Source organism: Oncorhynchus nerka, unplaced genomic scaffold (genome assembly GCF_034236695.1).
Source record: "Oncorhynchus nerka isolate Pitt River unplaced genomic scaffold, Oner_Uvic_2.0 unplaced_scaffold_2431, whole genome shotgun sequence".
Classification (NCBI taxonomy): domain Eukaryota; kingdom Metazoa; phylum Chordata; class Actinopteri; order Salmoniformes; family Salmonidae; genus Oncorhynchus; species Oncorhynchus nerka.
In genome coordinates, this window is record NW_027038865.1 from 1631 (window position 1) to 14761 (window position 13131).

General features: G+C 42.9%; 1 protein-coding gene across 1 annotated transcript in view; it reads right to left on the reverse strand.

The window, feature by feature from the left end:
• Positions 1-553: 553 nt before the first annotated feature.
• LOC135567186 (zinc finger and SCAN domain-containing protein 21-like) overlaps positions 554-13131 on the reverse strand; it is a 37919-nt gene continuing 25341 nt past the window's right edge. Inside the window, exons 4-5 of the mRNA XM_065014614.1 lie at positions 1116-1213; positions 554-914 (exon numbers count right to left, since the gene is read on the reverse strand). Coding sequence (XP_064870686.1) covers positions 693-914; positions 1116-1213 — 320 coding nt within the window. The 3' untranslated portion in view covers positions 554-692. The remainder of the gene's footprint in view (positions 915-1115; positions 1214-13131) is intronic.

The window sequence follows — 13131 nt, forward strand, 5'->3', positions numbered from 1 at the left end:
TGATGAGTCAAATCTGATCCTTTCTTCTACACATTGTAAAATTAAAGATAAACATTTTTGTTAAAATAATTATAATATTATTGATTGAATAGGACTTTTCAAATCACCCAGTATTGCCATCTGCAGCGTTAGTTCTAGTTAAATGTTGCAATTCTTCAGCGATTCCTGGACCTGTGACCAACAACGAGCTACATATGGACAGTACCAAAATAAATGATCTAATGACTGCCTCCTCGCAGCAAAATCTGCAGAGCTGGGAAGATTGTATCCCCATATATAACATTATATTGGTTGCAAGAATTTTGTATAATAATTGAAGCTTTGAATTCGGCAACATTTTGCGTGTCAATTCATAAACCATGTGCCATGGAATCAGTACAATGAAAATCTCTTGCCAACTATTTTGAAATGTATTTGTCACAGCTGTCAGTTGTTTGGTCCTTAAATGGAACTGGTTAACATTTCTATTTATCACAATTTGGTCCTTAATGCAGGGCCTTGTTCCTGTTCTACAGTCTAGTAAAGATAGGGTGGTTGACTGGGACAGGCAATGTAACATCCATCATGTTTTATGGAAAAGGTTTTTGTAAAACATGCACCTTACATCAGATCATCTTGAAACTTTCTCTCTAAAGCTAACTTTCATCAAGGTTTTATATGGTCTATTGGTTTCTCTCTAAAGCGAACTTTCATCAAGGTTTTATATGGTCGATTGGTTTCTCTCTAAAGCGAACTTTCATCAAGGTAGAATCTGATCCTTTCTTCTCTTCTCCTCCTCTCACAGTTCCACTCAGCCCCGTTGTTTTCCTGCAGAACACCCACAGCACAGACAACCTCTTCATACCCAGCAGTAAGGTGCTACCGGGAGAGGCACGACACGGGGACTCCGGGAGGGAGGAAGGGCTAGTGTTGTCCTGGTAACCATAGAGAGGGGACACAGACACATATCATTATGGATGCTGATGTCACTGTTGTCATAAACTGCTTTACAGAAACACAGCCCAGACCCAGATAGAGCAAGCTGTATGCTAGACCAGACCAAGCTGTATGCTAGACCAGACCAAGCTGTATGCTAGACCAGACCAAGCTGTATGCTAGACCAGATCAAGCTGTACCATCTGGTGTTCTGATCTGGAGAGATTCTTCTCTGCCTCGTCAGCATCAGGATGTTGTTGAGGCTCCCCAGAGGATCCAGGATCGTCATGTCTCTCTCCTGTGTGAATGACAACATCAAACAGACAGTCAACCTATGTTCTTCTATTGCGATCATAGGGTCTTGCCAGAGCCATTAATATGTCTAAAAAGGGCCTACATTTATGCTTAAAAAAAAATACTGTTTGTGATGCAAATAAATGTAAAAGGGTCGTTCCATGAAATGGGTGGCTTTTACATCCCTTTGATATTTTATGTAGAAATGATGCACCAGCTTCTACCTCCTCATTTTCCACTCTGACAACCTCTTTCCCATCTTCCTCTTTCCCTGTAATATCATCCTCTTGTTTCAATGTGATAGCCTCCTCTTCCATTCTGAAAGCTTCTTCCTCTCCTTTCACCAGATCTTTCTCCGTCTAGTTTCGTGACCTCATGCTCCGGGCGATTAGCCTTGTGCAGTATCAAGTTAACACATTCGCTAATTTAAGAAGCAAACTACGTTTAAATTAACAAGTAGATGCGTAAAAATAATTGTGTTCCAAACACTAAGATTAATATACACAAGATTAGTCTAAAGAGCTTAATTGTTCCGGATCTATGTTCGCTAGCAAACCACCGCATTGGTTGAAACAAAAGCCTTTTGTCTCTGTTGAAGAAGCCTCCTGTTCCGTCCACTAGATTATACGTCACGCAAGAAGCATCACCTGAAAAACTCACATCGCCATCTGCTGACTGGAGTGAGCAACACAGATCGGAACAAAAATAAAGCAATGTCAAAAGAAGTCATTTAAAAACAACCAGATGTTATGTTCTCTTACTTCTTACAGCCAATACTTTCCTCCAGGGCTGACCTGCCCATTAGGCAGGATTAGGTGACAGATTAACGAGGGTGGCATATTCCGAGCTAAATGGACCGAGGCTCATCACTAACAACACCTCACATAATTCTGCCCAAAAACAATTTAAAAAACTTCTCACTCAGCGGCATGTGGGCTATTTAGGTGAGTGGTGGTGTTGCCACATGAAGCAGTGCCCACTTTGCAAAAGGCAACATGGACAGATATGTCTCTACCTGTGTAGAGCACATGCCCCTTTACCCTTCCAGTCTCTAAAGTGCCCTGGTATAATTTGTATTCATTTTTTGTTATAGTTATTCTGAACTCTCTGCCTCAAAATTGTCGTTAAATTTGCCTATGTGATTTGTATTTCCCTTCAACTTTTTGAAGATTAAACAGCCAGGAAATGCCCCTGTCTGAGTGCAGTCTACCACTATGTGTAGCTGTTAGCGATGATGCTAATGACAACCATCTTCTGGTTGATGAAAAAGCTTTCCCACAAACCTTGTCAATTAAACGTTAACTACAAAGTAGTCTGTTCCTACCTGGCAGAATATATCATGAATATTAGCATCAATCCAGTTGTGATTTGTTCAGCAGACTCTGCAATCACATGTGTGCTACAGAGACACCACTTACCAAGCAAGGCTCTTTAGGGTAACTGAAGGATAGGACTGGATGGTCTTCAGAGATAGATGGGAGAGGTTTAGGGTAACTGAAGGATAGGACTGGGTGGTCTTCAGAGATAGATGGGAGAGGTTTAGGGTAACTGAAGGATAGGACTGGGTGGTCTTCAGAGATAGATGGGAGAGGTTTAGGGTAACTGAAGGATAGGACTGGATGGTCTTCAGAGATAGATGGGAGAGGTTTAGGGTAACTGAAGGATAGGACTGGGTGGTCTTCAGAGATAGATGGGAGAGGTTTAGGGTAACTGAAGGATAGGACTGGATGGTCTTCAGAGATAGATGGGAGAGGTTTAGGGTAACTGAAGGATAGGACTGGATGGTCTTCAGAGATAGATGGGAGAGGTTTAGGGTAACTGAAGGATAGGACTGGGTGGTCTTCAGAGATAGATGGGAGAGGTTTAGGGTAACTGAAGGATAGGACTGGATGGTCTTCAGAGATAGATGGGAGAGGTTTAGGGTAACTGAAGGATAGGACTGGATGGTATTCAGAGATAGATGGGAGAGGTTTAGGGTAACTGAAGGATAGGATTAAAAACAAACTAAATATAACTATTGTATAATACACTGTGTCTGTAAAATGTACATAGTATGTATAAGCTGGACTTAGAAGCCAAATAGTTGTTGTGCATTAGTTCCCTCCAATCAGGGAAGGGGTGGTAGGGTTACTGGAAAACAAAGGAAAATATATGTTTATACATACAGTGCCTTTTTAAAGTATTCAGGTTTTTAGAAATGATTACAAATGTATATATATTTTAAACAGAAATAACTGATTTACATAAGTATTCAGACCCTTTGCTATGATAATTGAAATTGAGCTCAGGTACATCTTGTTTCCATTGATCATCCTTGAGATGTTTCTACAACTTGATTGGAGTCCACCTGTGGTAAATTAAATTGATTGGACATGATTTGGAAAGGCACACACCTGTCTATATGAGGTCCCACAGTTTGCAGCGCAAGTCAGAACAAAAATGTAATGACTTCTTATGACATTGTTTGCCAGACTGAACATTGTAAATCATATTTTTCCAAACTGCGTTACCCCCTCTAGTCAGCAGATGGCGATATTAGTTTTTCAGGTGATGCTTCTTGCGTGACGTATAATCTAGTGGACGTCACAGGAGGACTTCTTCAACAGCGACAAAAGGCTTCTGATTGAAACAGGCTGTGCTTTGCGAGCAAACCTAAAACCAAAACATTGAAGCTCTTTAGACCAGTCTTGTGTAATTTACTCTTAGGTAAACAGAATTATGTTCAAAACGCTATCTACTGGTCCATTTAAACGTAATTTGCTTGTTAAATTAGCAAATGTGTTACATTGATACTGTGTAACAGTATGTATAACTCTAATCTGTCCCCTCGCCCATACCCGGGAGCGAACCAGGGACCCTCTGCACGAATCAACATCAGTCACCAACGAAACATCGTTACCCATCGCTGCACAAAACCACTACTTCGAGGTGTCAGAGCAAGTGACGTCACCAATTGAAACGCTACTTAGCGCTAAATAATACTTTTAAAATCAATTGGATTCTGAAGTATATTAAGAACCAGAACAGTATTTGGAATGTCATGCCCTTAGTATTATTTGACTCTGTTAGTGGTTTAGAATTTTTGCTTTGATGTAATTTTAATGTTGATAAAATCCTAGTAAAATTGGCTAAATTCCATAAGCAGGCGATTTTAGCTTGGATGTTAGCGTATAAACACATTTCCCCTCACAGATACTTTCTATGGAAAAACTAAGATATACGATTTAAAAATAAGTCTATTTTTTTCGTAACTGGTTTGAGAATAACTGGCTACTGATCAACCTAACAACAAATATTAGCATCTTAGCTCTTATTGCAGGACTTTGACTGTGGTACATCACCTCCCCAGTCAACCTATTGTGTGTATTGAACATTCATATTGAACAGCCTTACCTATAGAGTAGCACCACCACCCATCAGCCCATTCTCTTCTTGATGTCAAAGCTGCATTGTATTGCTGCTATAGGAGTTTATGATTAATAATCCTATTTACTTCAAGCCCCACTAAGATGTCACCATACTATTCATTTAAAGCCCCTCTGTCAGATATAAATCATCAGAGTGGGAAACCAACTGACATGGAAACAATGGAGCAAATGTATCACTATCAGAGGGGTGTATTATGACATCAGATAGAACTACTCAGACATTCCAAATCAGGCTTCATCCATATCATGAAGGTGGATATTGATCCAACCATTTCAAAAGTAATGACCGGGCTGATGGAAACAGGATATGCCTGTACACTTTTATAAATGCCGACAGACTATTTGTTACTCCGTTTGACAATTTGTTTGTATATTTGTGTCAGTAAAAATGTCTAAGCGAGAAATGGCTGTGGAAACTCCTTAATGATAACAACCACATCTTAGTTAACTTGGAGTCACATGATATGTTGTGTGGTCCTCCCACTATGACTTGAGAAACCATGTAGTTTATTAGGCTACAGATGAAATAAGTTATGAACTTCACAGGGTGGTGAAAGTGCACATGATGAGCTTGATGCTCCTTTCCAATACATTTTGAGGTTCTTATTCTGGTGACATGATGATCAATGCTTGGTTGCCATTTGACAAATAAAATAATCTCATCATTCGGGTAAAAACTTTTATTCAACCAGTGGGAGGTTTGTAAATGCCCCCAGGAAAGTCGAAAGAGGAACTCTTCATTGAGACAATAATAAACAGCAATCCATGGGCGAGTTGTGGTGGATATTATAAACTAAGGATCTGCTGGAGTCCAAGTCAAACCAAGATTCTTTATTTCTGAGCTCAGAGAGAATAACAGAGTTACACAGCGCAGTGTAGACAGTCTGATTTCCTGAAGCATTGAGTGATTAGCACATATCTTTATAGTTTCCTGTTCCTGGGAGGGACTTTATTCATACAAGGATGCAGGTGCAGCTGGTTTGCAACACAGAATGATAGTCCCAAGAACAGGAGATTATAATAGGACAGTTTCACAAGGTTAGTCACATACTCAGTTATGTGGACACACAAACAATTAACATTTTCCATTACAGAGTCTGAACATTTTCATTTCATTAAATCATCAGTGGGCTACAATGTAGATGTCAACAATGGCACAAATGCATCACATCCAAATATCACTTGATTATCTGTAGTGCTGGAGGAATGACACACCCAGATAAACACACAAAGAGTTTTAAAAAAGGACAATTTAAAACAAGGAACCTGATCTCCTTTATATTAAAACTGACATACTCCATATTCAATTCATGTTTTCTAATAAAAACAAACAAATATATGTTTGAGTATACCCTGTACCATTTAATTTCATATGGTAAAGACAGGTAAACACATTGTCAGTCAACAATATAAGACAACGGGAGCACTGTGTATGTTCTCTGATGAATTTTAAGTCAATGTGATGTATATCAATATACACGCTAAGAGAAGTAATTTCTCTCTCCTGTGTGGATTCTCTAATGACGTTTAAATGACTGTTATGAGTAATATGTTTTCGTGTTCTTTCAGGCTTCCTAAATGGGCAAATGGTTTGCACCCTGGGAGGAATGGTAAGGCTTCTCTCCTGTGTGTATTGTCTCATGTTTTTTCAGGTATGCTCTCTGATTGAAACACTTTCCACATTGGGAGCAGTGGTAGGGCTTCTCTCCTGTGTGTATTCTCTCATGTCGTTTCAGCCCCCCTGACCAGCTGAAACACTTTCCACACTGGGAGCAGTGGTAAGGCTTCTCTCCCGTGTGTATTCTCTCATGTTGTTTCAGATCCCCCGACTGGTTGAAACACTTTCCACATTGGGAGCAGTGGTAGGGCTTCTCTCCTGTGTGTATTCTCTCATGTTGTTTCAGGTTTACTCTCTGGTTGAAACACTTTCCACATTGGGAGCAGTGGTAGGTCTTCTCTCCTGTGTGTATTCTCTCATGTCGTTTCAGATCCCCGAATGGTTGAAACACTTTCCACATTGGGAGCAGTGGTAAGGCTTCTCTCCTGTGTGTATTCTCTCATGTTGTTTCAGGGTTACTCTCCGGTTGAAACACTTTCCACATTGGGAGCAGTGGTAAGGCTTCTCTCCCGTGTGTATTCTCTCATGTTGTTTCAGGTTTCCTCTCCGGTTGAAACACTTTTTCCACACTGGGAGCAGTGGTTGTATTCTCTCATGTTGTTTCAGCCCCTGACCAGCCGAAACACTTTCCACATTGGGAGCAGTGGTAAGGCTTCTCTCCCGTGTGTATTCTCTCATGTTGTTTCAGGGTTACTCTCTGGTTGAAACACTTTCCACACTGGGAACAGTGGTAAGGCTTCTCCCCTGTGTGCATTTTCTCGTGTTGTTTCAGGTCCCATAACCGGTTACAACCCTTTCTACAGTGGGAGAACTGGTGTCGTCTTGCTAGTTTGGACGTCCCTGGCTTTGGTTCTTCGAGTCGGGCCTTTCTCCTGCCAAAGACAGTGTTATTTTTAAATAGAGACCCGAATGAAACCACATGATAAAACAACCTTGCTAGTGTGTTAGTGTTTAAAACAAATGTAGAGCTTCCTGGTAATTACTGATATGTTTACATTACTTATTTTATTCATCCTGTTTTACAAGTCAGAACACACAAACCTAGACAGTTCTAGGACACTGAAGACACAGATGTCGCTGGATTCCAATTGAACAGGTGGTTCTAAATATATAACTTTCATAGCTGTATGATACAGAATGTGACCTACACACTTCCTTAAACATAAAATAACTAAAGAAGTAATTTGGTGTGGAAGTCCAAAACTTGTTTTTACGTCGCAGATACAAAGCACATCAGTAACATCTCCCCGTTGTTGAAAGGGTTCGACACATTGCTGTTTAAATGGACCAATTTCTTATTTAGACATTCACAGATTTTCAACATTTTGATTATCGCTGATGTCATATTTTGGGTAAATGTTCCTAAAACTGATAGTAACAACAAAAAACAAAAATATAAACGCAACATGTAAAGTGTTGGATGTTTCATGAGCATCACTGTTAGTCAACATTTATTCTTTGCCAAGATAATCCATCCACCTGACAGTGTGGCATATCAAGAAGCTGATTGAACAGCTTGGTTATTACACAGGTGCACCTTGTGCTGGGGATAATAAAAGGCAACTCGAAAATGTGCAGTTGGTTCACACAAAATGCCACAGGTCTCTGAGGGAGCGGGCAATTGGCATGCTGACTGCAGGAATGTCCACTGGAGCTGTTAGGGAATTTAATGTACAGTACCAGTCAAAAGGTTGGACTCACCTACTCATTCAAGGGTTTCTTTATTTTTACTATTTTCTACATTGTAGAATAATAAAGACATCAAAATACACATGGAATCATGTAATAACCACAAGTGTTAAATCAAAATATATATTTTATTCTTCAAAAGTTGCCACCCTTGCTTTTTCTCAAACAGCTTCACCTGGAATCGTTTTCCAACAATCTGGAGGTGTGTTGGGTCATTGTCCTGTTGAAAAACAAATGACAGTGGGACTAAGCCCAAACCAGATGGGATGGCATATAGCTGTAGAATGCTGTGGAAGCCATGCTGGTTAAGTGTGACTTTGATTTATTTATTCATGACATTGTCAACAGCAAAGCACCCGCACACCATCACATCTCCTCCTCCATGCTTCACGGTGGGAACCACACATGCGGAGATAATCTGTTCATCTACTCCTCATCTCACAAAGACATGACACTCGGGTCAAAAATCTCAAATTTGGACTCATCAGACCCAAGGACAGATATCCACCGGTCTAATGTCCATTGCTCGTGTTTCTTGGCCCAAGCAAGTCACTTCTTCTTATTGGTGTCCTTTAGTAGTGGTTTCCTTGCAGCAATTCGACCATGAAGGCCTGATTCACGCAGTCTCCTCTGAACCGATGATGTTGAGATGTGTCTGTTACTTGAACTTTGTGAAGCATTTATTTGGGCTGCAATTTCTAAGGCTGGTAACTCTAATGAACTTATGCATCAGAAGTAACTCTGGATCTTCCATTATTGTGGTGGTCCTTAAAGTAATGATGGACTGTTGCTTCTCTTTGCTTATTTGAGCTGTTCTTGACATAATATGGACTTCGTCTTTTACCCAATAGGGCAAAAGACCCAATCTTACCCAATCTTCTGTATACCACCCCTACCTTGTCCCAACACAACTGATTGGTTCAAACACATTAACACCTGTTATGGCTAGGGATTCCGCTAGCGGAACATTTCGACAACATCCGGTGAAATTGCAGAGTGCAAAATATATATTTTTTTTATTAGAAAAAAGTTACTTTCATGCATTCACAAGTGCAATACCACAAATTAAAGCTTAAGACTCCATAATGTTTCATCATTAGATTCTACAAGGCTCCTTTAAGTCTCCATAATGTTTCATCATTAGATGCCACAGTCCTCCTTTAAGACTCCATAATGTTTCATTATTAGATGCTACAGTCCTCCTTTAAGTCTCCATAATGTTTCATCATTAGATGCTACAGTCCTCCTTTAAGACTCCATAATGTTTCATCATTAGATGCTACAAGGCTCCTTTAAGACTCCATAATGTTTCATCATTAGATGCTACAGTCCTCCTTTAATACTCCATAATGTTTCATCATTAGCTGCTACAGTCCTCTAAGACTCCATAATGTTTCATCATTAGATGCTACAGTCCTCCTTTAATACTCCATCATGTTTAGAATGTGTCTGGAAGCGCTACTCTATCTATTCTATTCTCATCCTTTCGGATTTAATAATATTTAATAATAATAATAACAATGTTATAATAGGTAATAACTAACTTTAATAACTAGGGTTAATACCTGCCTGGCCCACCAACAAAATATTTCTTTAGCCCCCTCTAACAATACCGCTACAGAATTAGCATAGTAGGCCATGTAACTTAACCTGTAGTGACACCCAGCCCGTGAACGGGACCGTTATCATCATCTGACACTAATTAGCATAACGCAACGGACATAAATCTTCCTAGAAAATATTCCTATTCATGAAAATCACAAGTGAAATATATTGGAACACAGCTTAGCCTTTTGTTAATCACCCTGTCATCTCAGATTTTCAAAATATGCTTTACAGCCAACGCTAGACAAGCATCTGTGTAAGTTTATCATAGCCTAGCATAGCATTATGCCTTGCTAGCAGCAGGCAAACTTGTCACGGAAATCAGAAAAGCAATCAAATTAAATCGTTTACCTTTGATGAACTTCAAATGTTTTCACTCACGAGACTCCCAGGTAGACAGCCAAAGTTAATTTTTTCCCAAAAGATTATTTTTGTAGGCGAAATAGCTCTGTTTGTTCTTCACATTTGGCTGAGAAATCACCCGGAAATTGCGGTCAGAACTCCGAAAAATATTCCAAATTGTCACGAATATTACCGAAGGTGACTCCCCTTCTTGTTCGGGTGGCGCTCGGCGGTCGTCGTCGCCGGTCTACTAGCTATCGCTGATCCGTTGTTCTGTGTTCGTTTAGTTCTGTCTAATTGGTATCACCTGTTTCTTGTTTGGTTGTTAGGATAGGGTTATATATAGTCTGTTCAGCCCGCTTCTGTTTCGTGCGCGCTTGTTCTCCTGTTTCTTTGTTTGAGTGTATTTTGTTGGCATTTGGGTTTCACGCTGTCCGTTTATATTTCTGTTCATTTGTGTTTCCACTTTGTACATGTTATGTTTCCAGGACATTTAAGCGTGTTGTGTTTCCCACATCCTTTGCTCTCTGCGCCTGACTCCACACCTCTTCACTCATTTACACGTAACAGAAGCCCGCACCTTTCTATGGAGTCAGCAGGAGCAGCGACCACTCCTCTTCCCACTATGGAAGAGCGAGTTCAACATCACACGTCCATCCTCCATCGCCTAGGATCAGCGATGGATCAGATGATGGAGAGGATGGATCGTTGGGAGAGGAATGGTTTCCCTACTACTACCCCACCGACCCTCCTACCAGCAACTCTACCATCTCCCCCATCTGGATCCGGTTCCAGCGCTCTGCACATGACGCCTCCGAGGAATTACGATGGAGCAGCGACGGGGTGCCAGGGATTCCTGCTGCAATTAGACCTCTACCTGGCCACCGTTCGGCCGGCCCCCTCGGAGGAGGAGAGAGTAGGGGTCCTCATCACCTGCCTGACCGGTAGAGCCCTGGAGTGGGCTAATGCGGTCTGGAACGGGCCCGACTCAGCGAAGGACAACTACCCGGAGTTCATCCGCCGTTTCATTTACATTTACGTCATTTAGCAGACGCTCTTATCCAGAGCGACTTACAAATTGGTGCGTTCACCTTATGACATCCAGTGGAACAGCCACTTTACAATAGTGCATCTAAATCTTTTAAGGGGGGGGGGTGAGAAGGATTACTTTCAGGGCCGTGTTCGATCACCCTCCAGAAGGTCGAGCGGCGGGTGAGAGATTGTTCCATCTTAGACAGGGGACGAAGAGCGCGCAGGACTTCGCGCTGGAGTTCCGGACCTTGGCTGCGGGAGCAGGCTGGAATGACAGGGCCCTGATAGACCATTACAGGTGTAGCCTGAGAGAGGACGTCCGTAGGGAGCTGGCCTGTCGGGATACTACGCTTAGCCTGGATGGACTGATAGACCTGTCGATCCGGTTGGACCATCTGCTAGCTGCTCGTGGACGTTCTGAAAGGGTCCTGTCAGTTCTACCTCCTGATCATCCTGCCCCTATCCCGATGGAGCTAGGAGGGACTGCGTCAAGGGAGATCGGAGGAGGAAGCTCCTCCTGTACCAGTTGTGGCCGGAGAGGGCACACGTCTGGTCGGTACTGGAGGAATTCATCTGGGAATCGTGAGGGCAGGCAGAACACTCATCGGTCACCCCAGGTGAGTAAGCACCACACTCTCCCAGAGTTTCCTGTTGGTCACATGTTCCTATTAATTTGTTTCCTTAATTATTCTCCTTCTCTCCAGCATAAGGCACTGGTAGATTCAGGCGCAGCTGGAAACTTTATAGATCGCGGACTCGCTCAGAGGTTGAGGATTCCGTTAGTAAATGTAGACCCCCTTTTCCCGTGCACTCTTTAGATAGTCGACCATTGGGGTCAGGGCTGGTAAAGAAAGCCACAATTTCGTTGGAGATGATTACGCAGGGGAATCACAAGGAGCGAATTAGTTTGTTCCTTATCGATTCACCTGCATTTCCAGTTGTTCTGGGGATTCCCTGGCTAGCTATTCATAATCCTACGATTTCGTGGAAACAGGGAACTCTACAGGGGTGGTCTGATGAGTGTTCAGGCAGGTGTGTAGGGGTTTCCATCGGTGCGACAACGGTGGAGAGTCCAGACCAGGTTTCCACCGTGCGCATTCCAGCTGAGTATGACGATTTGGCTATCGTTTTCAGTAAAAAGAAAGCGACCCAATTACCACCCCATAGGCAGGGGGATTGCGTGATAAATCTCCAGGGTAACGCTGCACTCCCCAGGAGTCATGTGTATCCTTTGTCCCAGGAGGAGAAGGTGGCTATGGAAACTTATATCACCGAGGCTCTGGGACAGGGGTACATTCAGCCCTCCATGTCACCTGTCTCTTCGAGTTTCTTTTTTGTGAAGAAAAAAGCTGGTGGCACCAGTAGTATGGGATGTGGACGCAGACATCGAGCGGGCGCTAAGGGGGGAACCTGCGCCTCCACAGTGTCCGGAGGGTCGTAGGTACGTGCCGCTGGCTGTCCGTGATCAATTGATTCGATGGGCTCATTGTCTACCCTCGGCGGGTCACCCAGGTATTTATAGGACAGTGCGAGGTCTTGAGAGGAAGTACTGGTGGCCCACTTTGAGGAGGGATGTGCGATTCTATGTTTCCTCCTGTTCGGTGTGCGCCCAGAGTAAGGCTCCTAGACACCTGCCAAGAGGTAAATTACAACCTCTTCCCGTTCCACAACGGCCGTGGACCCATCTTTCGGTAGATTTTCTTACTGACCTCCCCCTCTCAGGGTAACACTACAATCCTGGTCGTTGTGGATCGGTTCTCTAAGTCCTGCCGTCTTATCCCATTGCCCGGTCTCCCTACCGCCCTACAGACTGCGGAAGCTCTTTTCACCCATGTCTTCCGGCACTACGGGGTGCCCGAGGATATAGTTTCTGATCAGGGCCCCCAATTTATCTCCCGTGTTTGGAGGGCATTTATGGAACGTCTGGGGGTCTCGGTCAGCCTGACCTCAGGGTATCACCCGGAGAGTAATGGTCAGGTGGAGAGAGTTAACCAGGAGGTGGGTAGGTTTCTGCGGTCGTATTGCCATGACCGGCCAGGGGAGTGGGCGAGATATATTCCCTGGGCAGAAATAGCCCAGAACTCACTAAGCCACTCCTCTACCAACATGTCACCATTTGAGTGCGTGTTGGGGTACCAGCCAGTCCTGGCACCGTGGCATCAGAGCCAGACTGAGGCTCCTGCGGTGGAGGAGTGGGTACAGCGCTCT